The following is a 14,773-nucleotide window of genomic DNA, read 5'->3' on the forward strand; positions in this document are numbered from 1 at the left end:
CAGCCCTGACGCCTGGCTGGGGCACCAAGAGCCTTTAATCCACACGGCTCAGAATAAAAGGGAGAAAAAATAGAAAGGAAAGAAAGAGAGGAAGAAAGGAAGAAATGAAGGGATGAAGCAAGAAAGGAAGGAAGAAATGAAGGAAGGAAGGAAGCAAGAAAGGAAGGAAGGAAGAGAGGAAGAAAGGGATGAAGGAAGGGAGGAAGAAAGTAAGGAAGGGAGGGAGGGAGGAAGAAAGGAAAGGGAAGAGAAAGAAAGAAAAAGAAAGAAAGAAAGAAAGAAGATAAAATAAAGTTATTAAAATAAAAAAATTATTATGAAAAATTTTATAAAAAACAACAAAAAAAATACGGGTCGGTCAGAATCCTAGGACAAATGGTGAAAGCAAAGCTATACAGACAAAATCTCACACAGCAGCACACACATACACACTCACAAAAAGAGAAAAAGGGGAAAATAATAATATATCTTGCTCCCAAAGTCTAACTCTTCAACTTGGGATGATTTGTTAATCCACACGGCTCAGAATAAAAGGGAGAAAAAATAGAAAGGAAAGAAAGAGAGGAAGGAAGGAAGAAATGAAGGGATGAAGCAAGAAAGGAAGGAAGAAATGAAGGAAGGAAGGAAGCAAGAAAGGAAGGAAGGAAGAGAGGAAGAAAGGGATGAAGGAAGGGAGGAAGAAAGTAAGGAAGGGAGGGAGGGAGGAAGAAAGGAAAGGGAAGAGAAAGAAAGAAAAAGAAAGAAAGAAAGAAAGAAGATAAAATAATAATAATATATCTTGCTCCCAAAGTCTAACTCTTCAACTTGGGATGATTTGCTGTCTATTCAGGTTTTCCACAGATGCAGGGTGCTTCAAGCTAATTGTGGCCTTTAATCCGCTGCTTCTGAGGCTACTGGGAGAGACCTCTCCCTCTCCTCTTTGTTCGCACAGCTCCTGGTGTTCAGCTTTGGACTTGGCCCCGCCTCTGCGCGTAGGTCGTCCGAGGGCGTCTGCTCTTCACTCAGACAGGACGGGGTTAAAGGAGCCGCTGATTCGGGGGTTCTGGCTCACTCAGGCCGGGGGGAGGGAGGGGCACGGATGCAGGGCGAGCCTGCGGCGGCAGAGGCCAGCGTGACGCTGTACCAGCCCGAGGCGCACCGCGCGTTCTCCTGGGGAAGCTGTCCCTGGATCCCGGGACCCCAGCAGTGGTGGGCTGCACAGGCTCCCGGGAGGGGAGGTGTGGAGAGTGACCTGTGCTCGCACACAGGCCTCTTGGTGGCGGCGGGCTGCACAGGCCCCCGGGAGGGGAGGTGTGGAGAGTGACCTGTGCTCGCACACAAGCTTCTTGGAGGCGGCAGCAGCAGCCCTAGTGTCCCACGCCTGTCTCTGGTGTCCGCGCCGACAGCCGCAGCTCGCGCCCGTTTCTGGAGCTCCTTTACGTGGCGCACTTAATCCCCTCTCCTCTCGCAACAGGAAACAAAGAGGCAAGAAAAAGTCTCTTGTCTCTTCGGCAGCTCTGCGCCCGTCTCTGGAGCTCCTTTAAGCGGCGCGCTTAATCCCCTCTCCTCGCACCCCAGGAAGCAAAGAGGGAAGAAAAGGTCTCTTGCCTCTTGGGCAGCTCCAGACTTCTCCCAGACTCCCTCCCGGCTAGCCGTGGTGCACTAACCCTTTCAGTCTGTGTTCACGCCGCAGCTTCCGACCGAAACCCGAGCCTCAGCTCCCAGCCCCCACCTGTCCCAGCGGGTGAGCAGACAAGCCTCTCAGGCTGGTGAGTGCTGGTCGGCACCGGTCCTCTGTGGGAATCTCTCCGCTTTGCCCTCTGCACCGTTACTGCGCTCTCCTCTGCGGCTCCGAAGCCCCTCCCGTCCACCACCCGCAGCCGCCGCCCACGAAGGGGCTTCTAGTGTGTGGAAACCTTTCCTCCTTCACAGGTCCCTCCCACTGGTGCAGGTCCCGTCCCTATTCTTTTGTCTCTGTTTATTCTTTTTTCTTTTGCCCTACCCAGGTACGTGGGGGTGTTTCTTGCCTTTTGGGAGGTCTGAGGTCTTCTGCCAGTGTTCAGTGGGTGTTATATAGGAGCAGTTCCACGTGTCGATGTATTTCTGATGTATTTGTGGGGAGGAAGGTGATCTCCGCGTCTTACTCTTCCGCTATCTTCTCTCCGCCCCCCCTTAGGTTTATTCCTAAGTTTTTGGGGAGTTTTTTTGATGTGATTTTTAAAGGGATTTTTTTTTACTCTCCCTTTCTGATATTTCATTGTTAGTGTAAAGAAATGCAACAGGGCTTCCCTGGTGGCGCAGCGGTTGAGAGTCCGCCTGCCGATGCAGGCGACACGGGTTCGTGCCCCGGCCTGGGAGGATCCCACGTGCCGCAGAGCGGCTGGGCCCGTGAACCGTGGCCGCTGAGCCTGCGCATCCAGAGCCTGTGCTCCGCAAGGGGAGAGGCCACAACAGTGAGAGGCCCGCGTACCACAAAAAAAAAAAAAAAAAAAGAAAAAAAGAAATGCAACAGATTTCTGCATGTTAATCTTGTATTCTGCTACTTTACTGAATTATTTTATCAGTTCTGATAGTTTTGTGTGGATATTTTAGGGTTTTCTATATATAGTATCATGTCATCTGCATATGACAACTTTACTTCTTCTCTTCCAATTTGGATACCTTTTATTTCTTTTACTTGTCTGACTGCTGTGGATAGGACTTGGAATACTATGTTGAATAGAAGTGGTGAGAGTGGGCATCTTTGTCCTGTTCCAGATTTCAGCAGGAAGGCTTTCAGCATTTCACCAGTGAGAATTATATTGGCTGTGGGTTTGTCATGAATAGCTTTTATTATGTTAAGATATGTTCCCTCTATACCCAATTTGGTAAGAGTTTTTATCATAAACGCATATTGAATATTTTTTAATGCCATTAAGTTTTTAGGTATTTGGGGGTTTTTCTTCATATATATATATTTTTAACATCTTTATTGGAGTATAATTGCTTTACAATGGTGTGTTAGTTTCTGCTTTATAACAAAGTGAATCAGCTATACATATACATTATATCCCCATATCTCCTCTCTCTTGCATCTCCCTCCCACCCCCCCATCCCACCCCTGTATGTGGTCACAAAGCACCAAGCTGATCTCCCTGTGCTATGTGGCTGCTTCCCACTAGCTATCTATTTTACATTTGGTAGTGTATATATGTCCATGCCACTCTCCCACTTCGTCCCAGCTTACTCTTCCCCATCCCCATGTCCTCAAGTCCATTCTCTACATCTGCGTCTTTATTTGTCCTGACCCTAGGTTCTTCAGAACGATTTTTTTTTTAGATTCCATATATATGTGTTAGCATACGGTATTTGTTTTTCTCTTTCTGACTTACTTCACTCTGTATGACATACTCTAGATCCATCCACCTCACCACAAATAAATTTCATTTCTTTTTATGGCTGAGTAATATTCCATTGTATATATGTGCCATATCTTTATCCATGGATATTGAATTTTATCAAATGCTTTTTCTGCATCTTTTGAGATGATCATGTGGTTTCTGTCTTTTGTTGATGTGGTGTATCACATTGTTTGATTTGTGTATGTTGAACCATTCTTGTGACCCTGTGATGAATTCAGCTTGATTATGAGGTATGATCTTTTCTATGCATTCCTGGATTTCGTTTGATAACTTTTTTTTTTATTGCAGTGTAGTTGATTTACAATGTTGTGTTAGTTTCAGGTGTACAGGAAAGTGATTCAGTTATACATAATATATCTATTCTTTTTCAGATTCTTTTTCCTTATAGGTTATTACAAAACATTGAGTATAGTTCCCTGTGCTTTACAGTAGGTCTTTGTTAGTTATTTATTTATATATAGTAGTGTGTATATGTTAATCCCAAACTCCTAATTTATCCTTTCCCCCCCACTTCCCCTTTGGTAACCATAAGTTTGTTTTCTATGTCTGTGAGTCTATTTCTGTTGTTTACATAAGTTCATTTGTATCATTTTTTTTTAGATTCCTCATATAAGCAACATCATATGATATTTGTCTTTGTCTGGCTTACTGCACGTAGTCTGATAATCTCTAAGTACATCCATGTTGCTGCAAATGGCATTATTTCATTCTTTTTTATGGCTGAGTAATATTCCATTTTATAAATACGCCACATCTTCTTTATCCATTCATCTGTCAATGGACATTTAGAGGTTGCTTCCATGTTTTAGCTATGTAAATAGTCCCGCTATGAAAAATGCAGTGCATGTATCTTTTCAAATTATAGTTTTCTTCGGATATATGCCCAGAAGTGAGATTGCAGGATCATGTGGTAGCTCTATTTTTAGTTTTTTAAGGAACCTCCATACTGTTTTCCATAGTGGCTGTACCAACTTACATTCCCACCAACAATGTAGGGGGGTTCCCTTTTCTCCACATCCTCTCCACCATTTGTTATTCGTAGAGTTTGTTTTTAATTTATTTATTTAATTTATTTTTGGCTGTGTTGGGTCTTTGTTGCTGCGCATGGGATTTCTCTAGTTGAGGCAAGCAGAGGCTACTCTTCGTTGAGGTGCGCAGGCTACTCTTCATTGAGGTGCACAGACTTCTCATTGCAGTGGCTTCTCTTGTTGCAGAGCACGGGCTCTAGGCATGTGGGCTTCAGTGGTTGTGGCATGTGGGTTCAGTAGTTGTGGCTCGCAGGCTCTAGAGCACAGGCTTAGTAGTTGTGATGCATGGGCTTAGTTGCTCCGCGGCACATGGAATCCTCCCAGACCAGGGCTTGAACCCGTGTCCCCTGAATTGGCAGGTGGACTCTCAACCACTGCACCACCAGGGAAGCCCATTTGTAGAGTTTTTTTTTTTGTTTTTTTTTTGTTTTTTTTTTTTTTTTTTGCGGTACGCGGGCTTCTCACTGCTGTGGCCTCTCCCATTGCAGAGCACAGGCTCCGGACACGCAGGCTCAGCAGCCATGGCTCACGGGTCCAGCCGCTCCGCGGCACGTGGGGTCCTCCCAGACCGGGGCACGAACCCGTGTCCCCTGCATCGGCAGGCGGGCTCGCAACCACTGTGCCACCAGGGAAGCCCTGTAGAGTTTTTAATGATGGCCATTCTGACTGGTGTGAAGTGGTACCTCATTGTAGCTTTGTTGCATTTGTCTAATAATTAGCAGAGTTGAGTATGGTTACATATGTCTTTTGGACACCTGTATATCTTCTTTGGAAAAATGTCTATTTAGATCTTTTACCCATTTCTTGATTGGGTTGATTTTTTGTTGTATGAGCTGTTTGTGTATTTTGGAGATTAATCCCTTGTCAGTTGCATTGTTTGCAAATATTTTCTCCCATTCTGTAGGTTGTCTTTTCATTTTGTATATGGCTTTCTGTGCTATGCAAAAGCTTTTAAGTTTGATGAGGTCCCGTTTATTTTTGTTTTTATTTCCATTACTCTAGGAGAGAGATCCAAAAAAAAAATGCTGCAATTTATGTCAGAGAGTGTTCTGCCTATGTTTTCCTCTAGGAGTTTTATAGTATCCAGTTGTACATTCAGGTCTTTAATCCATTTGAGTTTGTTTTTGTGTGTGGTGTTAGAAAATGTTCTAATTTCATTTTTTTACATGTAGTTGTCCAGCTTTCCCAGCACCACTTATTAAAAAGACTCTTTTCTTCATTGTATATTCTTGCCTCCTTTGTTGTAGATTAACTGACCATAGGTGTGTGGGCTTATTTCCAGGCTTTCTATCCTGTTCCATTGATGTATATTTCTGTTTTTCCACCAGCACCATACTGTTTTGATGACTGTAGCTTTGTAGTATAGTCTGAAGTCAGGGAGCCTGATTCCTCCAACTCCATTTTTCTTTCTCAAGATTGTTTTGGCTATTCGGGGTCTTTTGTGTTTCCATAAAATTTTTAAATATTTGTTCTAATTCTGTGAAAAATGCCATTAGTAATTTGATAGGGATTGCATAGAATCTATAGATTGCCTTAGGTGGTATAGTCATTTTGACAATATTGATCCTTCCAATCCAAGAACACAGTATATCTTTCCATCTGTTTGTGTCATCTTCAATTTCTTTCATCAGCATCTTAACAGTTTTCAGTGTACAGGTCTTTTGGCTCCTTAGGTAGGTTTATTGCAGGGTATTTTATTCTTTTTGGTGTGATGGTAAATGGGATTATTTCTTTAATTTCTCTTTCTGATATTTTGTTGTTTGTTAGTGTATAGAAACGCAACAGATTTCTGTGTATTAATTTCGTATCCTGAGACTTTACCAAATTCATTGATGAGGTCTAGTAAATAGTTTTCTGGCAGCATCTGTAAGATTTTCTATGTACAGTAATCATGTCATCTGCAAATATAACAGTTTTACTTCTTTTCCAATTTGGAAAAGAAGTCTTTTATTTCTTTTTCTTCTCTGATTGCTGTGGCTAGGACTTCCAAAACTCTGTTGAATAAAAATGGCGAGAGTGGACATCCTTGTCTTGTTCCTGATCTTAGAGGAAATGCTTTCAGCTTTTCACCAGTGAGTATGATGTTAGCCATGGGTTTGTCATATATGGCCTTTATTATTTTGAGATATGTTACCTCTGTGCCCACTTTCTGGAGAGTTTTTATCATAAATGGGTGTTGAATTTTTATCAAAAGCTTTTTCTGCATCTATTGAGATGATCATATGGTTTGTATTCAATTTGTTAATATGGTGTATCACACTGATTGATTTGTGGATATTGAAAAGCCCCTTGCATCCCTGGGATAAATTCCACTTGATTAAGGTGTATGATCCTTTTAATGTATCGTTGGAGTCAGTTTCCTAGTATTTTGTTGAGGATTTTTGTGTCCATGTTCATCAGTGATACTGGCCTGTAATTTTCTCTTTTTGTGGTATCTTTGTCTGATTTTGGTATCAGGGTGATGGTGGCCTCATAGATTGAGTTTGGGAGTGTTCCTTCCTCTACAGTTCTTTGGAATATTTTCAGAAGGATAGGTGTTAACTCTTATCTAAATTTTTGGTAGAATTTGCCTGCAAAGCCATCTGGCACTGGACTTCTGTTTGTTGGGAGTCTTTTAATCACTGATTCAATTTCAGTACTGGTAATTGGTCTGTTCATATTTTCCATTTCTTCCTGGTTCAGTCTTGGGAGATTGTACCTTCCTAAGAATTTGTTTATTTCTTCTAGGTTGTCCATTTTATTGATGTATAGTTGCTCATACTAGTCTCATCCTCTGTATCTCTGTGGTGTTGGTTGTAACTTCTCCTTTATCATTTTTAATTTTATTGATTTGGGCCCTCTTTTTTTCTTGGTGAGTCTGACTAAAAGTTTATCAATTTTGTTTATCTTTTCAAAGAACCAGCTTTTAGTTTCATTGATCTTTTCTACTGTTTTCTTAGTCTCTATTTCTGTTTTGTTCTTTATGATTTCTTTCTTTCTACTAATTTTGGGTTTTGTTTGTTCCTCCTTCTCTAGTTGCTTTAGGTGTAAGGTTAGGTTGTTTATTTGAGATTTTTTTTTTCGTTCCCTGAGATAAGCTTGTATCACTATAAACTTTCCTCTTAAAATTATTTTTGCTGTGTCCTGTAGGATTTAGAATGTAATGTTTTTGCTTTCACTTGTCTCTAGGTATATTTTTTATTTCCTCTTTGATTTCTTCAGTGATCCATTGTTATTTAGTAGAATCTTGTTTAGCCTCCACGTGTTTATGTTTTTTGCAGGTTTTTTCATGTAGTTGATTTCTAATCTCATAGCGCTGTGCTTGGAAAAGACGCTTGATACGATTTCAGTTTTTCTTAAATTTACCGAGGCTTGCTTTGTGGCCCAACATGTGATCAATCCTGGAGAATGTTCCATGTGCACTTGAGAAGAAAGTGTATTCTGATGCTTTTGGATGGAATCCTCTATAAATATCAATTAAGTCCATCAGGTCTAATGTGTCACTTAAGGCCTGTATTTCCTTATTGACTTTCTGTCTGGATGATATGTCCATTGATGAAAAGTCCCCCACTGTTACTGTTGATTTCTCCTTTTATGGCTGTTAGTATTTACGTTATATGTTGAGGTGCTCCTATGTTGGGTGCATATATATTTACAATTGTTATATCTTCTTCTTGGATTGATCCCTTGATCACTGTGTAGTGTCCTTCTTTGTTTCTTGTAACAGTATTTTAAACTCCATTTTGTCTTCTGTTGAGTATTGCTACTCCAGCTTTCTTTTGATTTCCATTTGGGAATACCTTTTTTCCCTCCCCTCACTTTCAGTCTGCATGTGTCTCTAGGTCTGAGAAGTGGATCTCTTGTAGACAGCTCATATACAGATCTTGTTTTTGTATTCATTCAGCCAGTCTGTGTCTTTTGGTTGGGACATTTAATTCATTTACATATGGTAGTTATCAACATGTATGTTTTTACTGCCATTTTGTTAATTGTTTTGGATTTGTAGGTCTTTTTTCTTCCTTTCTTCTTTTGTTCTCTTGTGATTTGATGACTGTCTTTAGTGTTGTGTTTGGACTCCTTTTTCTTTTCTGTGTGTGTACCTACTATAGATTTTTTTGTTTGCAGTTACCAAGAGGTTTCGATATAGTAGTCTATATCTATGTACATAATTGTTTTAAGTCGCTGATCTCTTAATTCCAAATGTGTTTCAAATATCCTGCATTTGTACTTTCCTCATGATTACTGGCTTAGATATCATATTTGTGTGTAGATGATTTCCTACCTTTATGTTTGCCATTACCAGTGAGCCTTCCCATTTTGTAATTTTCTTGTTTCTAGTTGTGGCATTTTCCTTTCCACCTGGGGAAGTTCCTTTAGCATTTCTTGTAAAGTTGCTTTGGTGGTGCTAAATTCTTCTAGTGTTTGCTTGACTGTAAATCTTTGGATTCCTCTGTCAAATCTGAATGAGAGCCTTGCTGGGTAGAGTATTCTTGGTTGTAGGTTTTTCCCTTTCATCACATTAATTCTATTGTGCCACTCCCTTCTGGCCTGTAACGGTTCTGCAGAAAAATCAGCTGATAACCTTATGGGGATTTCTTTTTGTTATTTGTTGCTTTTCTCTTCTTGTTAATTTAATGTTTTTTTCTTTGTCTTTAATTTTTGTCAATTTGATTACTGTTTCTTGGCATGTTCCTCCTTGGGTTTGTCCTGCCTGAGACTGTCTTCCTGGACTTGGGTAACTGTTTCCTTTCCCATGTTAGGGAATTTTTCAGCTTTTATCACTTCAAGTATCTTCTCAGGCTCATTCTCTCTCTCTTCTCCTTCTGGGACCCCTATAATGCAAATGTTGGTGTATTTGATGTTGTCCCAGAGGTCTCTTAAACTGTCCTCATTTCTTTTCATTATTTTTTCTTTATTCTTCTCTGTGGCAGTGATTTCCACCACTGTGTCTTCCAGCTCACTTATCCATTCTTCTGTTTCATTTATTCTGCTATTGATTCCTTCTAGTGTTTTTCATTTCAGTTATTATATTCTTCAATTCTGTTTGGTTACTCTTTACATTTTCTAACTCTTTATTAAAAACTTGTAACTTCTCGCTCTGTGCATCCATTCTTTTCCTGAGTTCTTGGATCATCCTTGCAATCATTACTCTGAATTGTTTCTCGGGTAGATTGCCTATCTCCATTTCACTTAGTTGTTCTTCTGGGGTTTTATGTTGTTCCTTCATCTGAAACATATTCCTCTGCCATCTCATTTTGTCTGAATTTCTATTTGTATGTTTATGTATGTGGAAGGTTAGTTATGTTTCTTAACCTTGGAGAAGTGGCCCTCTGTAGGGGATGTCCTATGTGTCCCAGCAATACACTCCCTTCTTGTCACCCAAGGGCCAGGGGCCAGCTGTTCCCAGGGTAGGTTCTGATCTGTGTTTGCTGACTTGGTTCCGCATCGTGCTGGATCCTAGTTCTCTTGCTTCTATTGTCTGCCCCCTGGTGGGTGGGTCTGGCCTAGAGGCTTGTGCAGGCTTCCTGGTGGGAAGGGCTGATGCTTGCCCACTGGTGGTGGGTGGGGCTGGGTCTTGGCCCTCTGCTGGGCAGGGCCATGTCAAGGGGCATGTCTAGAGGTGGCTGTGGGCTCAGGAAGTCTTTAGGCAGCCTATCCACTGACGGGTGGGGCTCTGTTCCCGCCATGTTGGTCATTTCACCTGAGGCGTCCCAGCACTGAAGCCTACAGGCTGCTGGGGCCAGGTCTTGGTGCCAAAATGGCAGCCTCCAGGAGAGCTCATGCCAATTAATATTCCCCAGTACCTCTTCCACCAGTGTTCTTGTCCCCATAGTGAGCCACAGCTGCCCCCTGCCTCCCCAGGAGACCCTCCGAGACCAGCAGGTAGGTCTGACCCAGGCTCCTATGGCGTCACTGCTTTTGCCCTGGGTCTTGGTGCACACAAGAAATCGTGTGGGCTCTCCAAGAATGGAGTCTCTGTTTCCTCTGGTCCTGTGGAGCTCCTGCACTCAAGCCCCACTGGCCTTCAAAGCCAAATGCTCTGGGCAGTCCTCCTCCCAATGCCAGACCCCCCAGGCTGGGGAGTCTGACATGGAGCTCAGAACTCTCACTCCTGTGGGAGAACTTCTGCGATATAATTGTTCTCCAGTTTGTGGGTCGCCCACCCAGGGGATATGGGATTTGATTATTTCGCAAGTGTGCCCCTTCTACCATCTCGCTGAGTTTCTTCTTTATGTCTTTGGATTAGAATATCTTTTTTGGTAGGTTCCAGTCTTTTTTATCAATGGTTGTTCAGCAGTTAGTTGTGATTTTGGTGTGCTCATGTCAGGAGGTGAGCTCAAGGTCCTTCTATTCTGCCATCTTCATGATGTACATACTCTTAATTACTGATTGATAGATTTTTTTACAAACCAGTGCCATACCAACAGGCTCAACAGCACCCCTTCACAGTAGTAATAAGGAAGTCTAATTGTGCATCCATAACAGAACTTCCTTCAGCACCAACTGGGTAACCACTGGGATTCTGAGTGATGCAGGATGCCTCAGCAACACTGGCAGGAGTCCTTGTCCAGCTTCTAGAAGCTGTCTGTGTTCCTTGAATCATGGCTCCCTACCTCTGTCTTCAAAGCCAGCCACGGCAAGATGAGTCCTTCTCACCTTGCCATCCATCTAGTCTTCTGACCCAGTTTGCTAGTATTTTGTTGAGAATTTTTGCATCTATATTCATCAAAGAAAGATATTGGCCTGTAATTTTCTTTTTTTATATTGTCTTTGTCTGGTTTTGGTATCAGGGTGATGGTGGCTTCAGAGAATGACTTTGGGAGTATTCCTTCTTCAATCTTTTGGAAGCGTTTGAGAAAGATCAGTATGTTTGGTAGAATTGCCCAGTGAAGCCATCTGGTCCTGGACTTTTGTTTGCAGGGAGGCTTTTTTTTCTTTTTTTAATTACAGATTCTATTTCATTTCTAGTGATCAGTCTGTTTGAAATATCTATTTCTTCTTGATTCAGTTTTGGTGGATTGTATGTTTCTAGAAACTGGTCCATTTCTTCTAGGTTGTCCAATTTGTTGGTATATAATTGTTCAGAGCATTCTTTTATGGTTTTTTGTATTTCTGTGGTATCAGTTGTTTGGTTTCTCTTATTTGGATTTTTTTTTTTTTTTTTGGCCACATGGCATGTGTGTGGGATCCTTGTTCCCTGACCAGGGGTCAAACCCACACCCCCTGCATTGGAAGTGCAGAGTCTTAACAACTGGACCACCAGGGAAGTCCCTGGTCTCTCTTAATTGTTAAATGGAAAGCATAGACTCTAAAATGATATCCATACAGTGATTATACCATGAAAAATAATGAGGTCTTATTCACTGAACATTTCTATGTGCCCAAATCTGTGCTAAGCCAGTAGTCTTCACACATCCTTACTAAATGTTGTCATCCTCACTTGTTGAGACTTAGAAAAACTATCTTGGTAGGGTCATTTGGATCACAACAATAGTATGATATGTATGATATGGAATTTAAACAGAAATGTCAGACCTCCATTTCCAGGATCTCAGTCAACTTGCTATTTTAAGATCCCTATATATATGCATGGATTAGGCTGCAAAGACAGGAAAAAAAAAGAGCAATGGCTGCATTAGAGTAAAAGGGTTGTGGTTGTTTTGTTCTTTATTTAAGAAAAAATGAATTACTGGTATAAAAATATATGTAATAAAAGTTGGGAGAAGAAAAAAAAACTGCATTTAAAAAACCTACCTGGGGGCTTCCCTGTTGGTGCAGTGGCTGAGAGTCTGCCTGCTGATGCAGGGGACACGGGTTCGTGCCCCGGTCCGGGAAGATCCCACATGCTGCGGAGCGGCTGGGGCCATGAGCCATGGCTCATGGCGCATGAGCCACGTGCTCCGCAACGGGAGAGGCCACAACAGTGAGAGGCCCACGTACCGCCAAAAAAAAAACAACTTACCTGGGTTTTATGACTGGATGGACCTTGAGACTTTTATTGCTGTGGTTGCTGGGTTTCATTTTTATTCCTAAACCTTTATGGTCTTCTTGTCCCTGTGAAAGTTAAGAGAAAGTTAAGGTGGCAAGAAATCCACCGACATGCCCTCTGGCCCTCACCAAGTTAGATAAAAGTGCTGCCCTTTGTATCAGAGGAGTGGTAGCTTTCCCCAAGTGGTGATCAGTTTGCTCTGACCCGTCTTAAATCCCACCCCATCTCCTTTTTTATCTAGGGAGGGCTGTTCAGGCATGGTGCGATCAGTAAGGTAGCCATCCATATGGAGGGTGAACCTGAAACTTTCCACCCACTTGTCTCATGCCCCCCTCCCACCAGCTGCCCAGGAGATGATGAAGCTAATCACATTCAGCCCTTTCACTTGTGCTCCTTTTATAAGAACATTACTTTACAGCCTAGTAGGAAACTACATGTTTGTCTCATTGGGAAAGCATGTCCTCACTCAACACCCCTGCCTCCTTGTTGCCCAAAAGTGACTTTTTTTCCTTTCTAACAGATATCTGCAAACGAAATCGAAATGCTTTTGATGAGGTTGCCACGCATGTTTAAACAGGAATTCACAGGCGTGGGAGCAACGCTGGAAAAAAGGTGGAAGTTGTGTGCCTTTGAAGGAATTAAAACTACCTAACTGTGAAGAGCAGCAAAGTCTCTGGATATGAAACTGCCCGAACCCAGCCAGGGCTGTGCAGTGTGAGCCCAGGAGGTTTGGGGCTGGTCCAGCGCAGGACCTTTATGGAGCCATCAGAGCCTGACTTTAGTTACATCTGTGGAGTTCTCTTGTGAGTGGAAATGTAATTGTGTACCGGTTCCCTAAAACAAACAAAGCTTCATACTGTGACAGATATGTTTGCTATGAAAACCAACGATTCCACAGTCATGATGGCAAAACCTTAAAATATGCTACATTTGAGAATAGCTCACCAAGTAAAATATTTAAAGTTAATGATGGTGTGGCAATGGTTGTTGCTAGGCTACAGAGTTGTTGTATATGTAATCTATAGCTGAAATCATTCAATGACATTTTCCTGAAAGTCTTTCTGTTTTAGTAAAAAAAAAAAAAAAAAAGAGAGAGAGGAAAAAAAGTAATTTTACAGTGAGAAAAAAAATCATACCAAAAGAAAACTTGAATATGTGTCTGAACAGTTACTGTATTTTGTAAATTAAGTTATATGCTGTTCTAGGGACTTTTGCCTTATTGAAGAGGCAGAAGATGTGATTGGACTCCTTGAGAATGCTTTACCAAGAATATTATTTTTCTAATGTAACAATTCTCCATCATAAGTTCTTTTAACATGGACTGCATAACAATTTTCATAAAATGTAAATAAAAGAAAAACTAGTGCTACTGTCTTGTACTTGGTATAAAATTCAGGTTTCTGCATCAAAATAAACATTCAGTAAATATTCCTGTTACAAATTTTATAGCAAAGATATTAATTTTTTTCAATAAATATGACTTCTACCATATTGGTTTTGCAAATTGTTCTTTGATATATTTTCATTCTTCCTTAAGAAATATTTTTCACATTATTCAGTCCCATCTCACAGACCATCATTTTTAAATGATGATTAAACAAATGCATGAGTGACATTGAGACAAAACGTTATTTCAAACAGGAATATATAAAAATCATAAAGTGGAAAGTACTAAGGAAAGATTATACAGCATTAGAATAGACAGTATTTGAAAATACCAAGATGATATGACATCCAAATGTAATCAACATAAATTTTACCGTTGTTTTGTGTCCACATGCATAGGAACAAAGTAGCCAATTAATTAGTTAGTTAATATTATTAATTCCTGGATTTACTTATTTGTATGTTTTCTGGAATACATACAAGTTAGAAAAGGAATTAAAGAATTCACACTTGGACCAACAGCTTAGAGAGAATTTGGGCTTCCCTTCTTTAATTACAAGTAGAATAGGGCTTTAAATTGTATCTCCTTCCTGCTTCCTTACATAAAAATTATTTTTAAAAAGACAAGTATTCAAGATATTGATTAATTTTTAATGAAACATTTTTTAGGAAGACAGCTGAACAGTAAATGTTCTTTGAAATTCTGAAAAGACATTCATAATTCCCTACTGGACATTATTGTCCTCAGGCTCTTTTTATTGAGCCCTGATAAATTAAGGTTCTTATTCATGCCTCCCATAAATATCTACACATATGTTATGTTCAGGCTCAGTGGTAAACCCATGAATATGGAGCTGAGTAAGAAAGGACCCACACCCTCCCGCCCCCAATGAGCTCATAGTTCAATGGGGAAAAGACATTTTCCCAAAAGTGTCTATATGATGTGAGCCACGTAACAGGAAAGATGTGACAACAGAGCTATGGGATTCAAACTAAATATCAATGTCATA

At 41.0% G+C, this 14,773-nt stretch overlaps 1 protein-coding gene across 16 annotated transcripts in view; it reads left to right on the plus strand.

Annotated features, from left to right (window-relative positions):
* The window catches only part of ENOX1 (ecto-NOX disulfide-thiol exchanger 1), a 657,005-nt gene extending 643,145 nt beyond the window's left edge, over positions 1-13,860 (plus strand). For 14 of the 16 annotated variants that reach the window (XM_028497888.2, XM_028497885.2, XM_055089622.1 and 11 more), the window contains one exon: positions 12,898-13,860. In XM_028497888.2, coding sequence (XP_028353689.1) covers positions 12,898-13,029 — 132 coding nt within the window. In that variant the 3' untranslated portion in view covers positions 13,030-13,860. The remainder of the gene's footprint in view (positions 1-12,897) is intronic. The other 2 variants (XM_028497889.2, XM_028497890.2) reach the window with 1 other exon arrangement.
* Positions 13,861-14,773: the final 913 nt, after the last annotated feature.

The sequence above is a fragment of the Physeter macrocephalus genome, chromosome 13, assembly GCF_002837175.3.
Source record: "Physeter macrocephalus isolate SW-GA chromosome 13, ASM283717v5, whole genome shotgun sequence".
Lineage (NCBI taxonomy): Eukaryota > Metazoa > Chordata > Mammalia > Artiodactyla > Physeteridae > Physeter > Physeter macrocephalus.